At 40.4% G+C, this 2064-nt stretch overlaps 1 protein-coding gene across 1 annotated transcript; it reads right to left on the bottom strand.

Annotated features, from left to right (window-relative positions):
• Window positions 1-1410: 1410 nt before the first annotated feature.
• LOC121481075 (28S ribosomal protein S21, mitochondrial-like) lies at window positions 1411-1705 on the bottom strand. Its single transcript, XM_041738046.1, has one exon. The coding sequence runs from the start codon at window positions 1672-1674 to the stop codon at window positions 1411-1413; it is 264 nt and encodes an 87-aa protein (XP_041593980.1). The 5' UTR covers window positions 1675-1705.
• Between the last annotated feature and the right edge of the window lie 359 nt (window positions 1706-2064).

Below are 2064 nucleotides of genomic sequence, written 5' to 3' on the forward strand. Positions count from 1 at the left end.
CAGTGTCAGCTCTTCTAGGCTTTAGTAATTTTCCAGCTATTCTTCGGTGAGCTTTGCCACAATATGCAATATGATTACTTCTCTTGTGAGATGCTTCTGTGGCCTTTTAGTCTTGTTTGAAAAGTTCTTTTTTTTATATTTTTTATTTATTTTTTTTAATTTTTATTTATTTATGATAGGAACACAGTGAGAGAGAGAGGCAGAGACACAGGCAGAGGGAGAAGCAGGCTCCATGCACCGGGAGCCTGACGTGGGATTCGATCCCGGATCTCCAGGATCGCGCCCTGGGCCAAAGGCAGGCGCCAAACCGCTGCGCCACCCAGGGATCCCTTGTTTGAAAAGTTCTAAGGAAGGATTTTTGGCCTTAAAGAACTCATCAGGGATGTCTGGGTGGCCCAGTGGTTGAGTGTCTGTCTTCAGCTTGGGGTGTGATCCTGGGTTCCAGGATCAAGTTCCGCATGGGGCTCCCAGGAGGGAGCCTGCTTCTCCCTCTGCCTGTGTTTCTGCCCGCCCCCGCCCTGTGTCTTTCATGAATAAATGAATAAAATCTTTTAAAAAACCCTCATCATGTCTACATTAATATATAGTCAATTTTTCTTTAAATTATTGTTCTCAAAATGATTCCAGAACACAACTGGTACCATACCTAAAATGTACTCTTTAACAAGACAAGAGAAAGTAATCCCCCTGTATTTCCATTTTTTGGGGGTGTTTCAGTGGCAACTTATTCCACATACATAGATGCCTCCTCTCCTTTTATTTAACAGTTGGTAGAAGGGAACAGTTCAGTAAAGAGTAACAGATGCTTTTCCAATAATGTCCTGCTTTGGGTTTCATAAGAATTGGGTAGGAAATTTCACTACATTTTAGAAAAGTTCCTCACCTCTCTTAGACTATTTAATAAATTTTCTCCTCCCCTGCTTTTCCCTCCCTAATACATTTTTTAATATAGCTAAATATATGTGAAATTTGCCATTTTAACCATTTAATGTACAGTTCAGAGGCATTAAAGCATGTTCACAGTGTTGTGCAACTATCACTATCATCTGTCTCTGGAACTTTTTCAGCTTCCCCAACTAAAATTCTGTACCCATTAAACACTAATTACCCATGCCCCACTCCCAACCAGTGCTTGGCAACTACCATTCTACTCTTAGGCTACTTTCTTTTTCTTTCTTTCTTTCTTTCTTTTTTTTTTTTTTGGGTTAGACTACTTTCTGACTTACTTTCTTTTTCATGTAATGAAAGACAGGGTCCATTGTTAACTATGCGACTGCCTCTACATATGCAGGCTTTCTTACATATATGTGACTGAATTTAGTACAAGAAAAGTAAGAGAAAATGGGATCAGAGAAAGAAAGGAGATTAGCTGGATAGGCATTTTCATACTGGACCTACTGTCCACAGGCCTCAGCAGCCCTGCCATGGATCCGGCCGGTTCTTTCGCATCAAGAAGTTGATCTTGTGAGCCATTTCCATGTTGTAGATACGCTGGCAGGTTTCATAGCTTTCTTTTTGTCTTCTGCGACAAGGCTTTTCATAGTACCATTGTCGCTTAATGTCCTGGATGAGCCCATCCATGGTGAGGATTCTGTTTAGGGTCCTGTATGCACCTTCCACGTTCCCTTCCTGTACCATCACAGTCCTGGCAATGAACTTCAGATATTTTGCCATGACCTTGGAATTAAATCTTCACTTCACAGAGCCCTACGCCGTCAGCAACCAGCAGCCGGGAAGGTGGCCTGTATTTCCATTAAAAAAAAATTGTGATGTAATTGATAACATCGTGGTTCTGTTTTTTATTCATAGATTTGCTGTTTATCTATGGTAGATTCCTTCCTTCTGTGAGTCAGAGTACTCTGATATGTCAGATTCGTCTCTTGTGTCAATATGATGAGTGCTGAGAGTTTATAATGCAAAGGATTTGGATTAGACTTTGAGAAATAATTTCCTGGACAATGAGCTATTTTTGAAAGTTCGATTTTCCTTTCTTACCGCAGTAACAATGAATATGGCAATTAGTCATATTTTACAGTGAATCTTTTTCACACTTCATCCCCATTT

The sequence above is a fragment of the Vulpes lagopus genome, chromosome 2, assembly GCF_018345385.1.
Source record: "Vulpes lagopus strain Blue_001 chromosome 2, ASM1834538v1, whole genome shotgun sequence".
NCBI lineage: Eukaryota > Metazoa > Chordata > Mammalia > Carnivora > Canidae > Vulpes > Vulpes lagopus.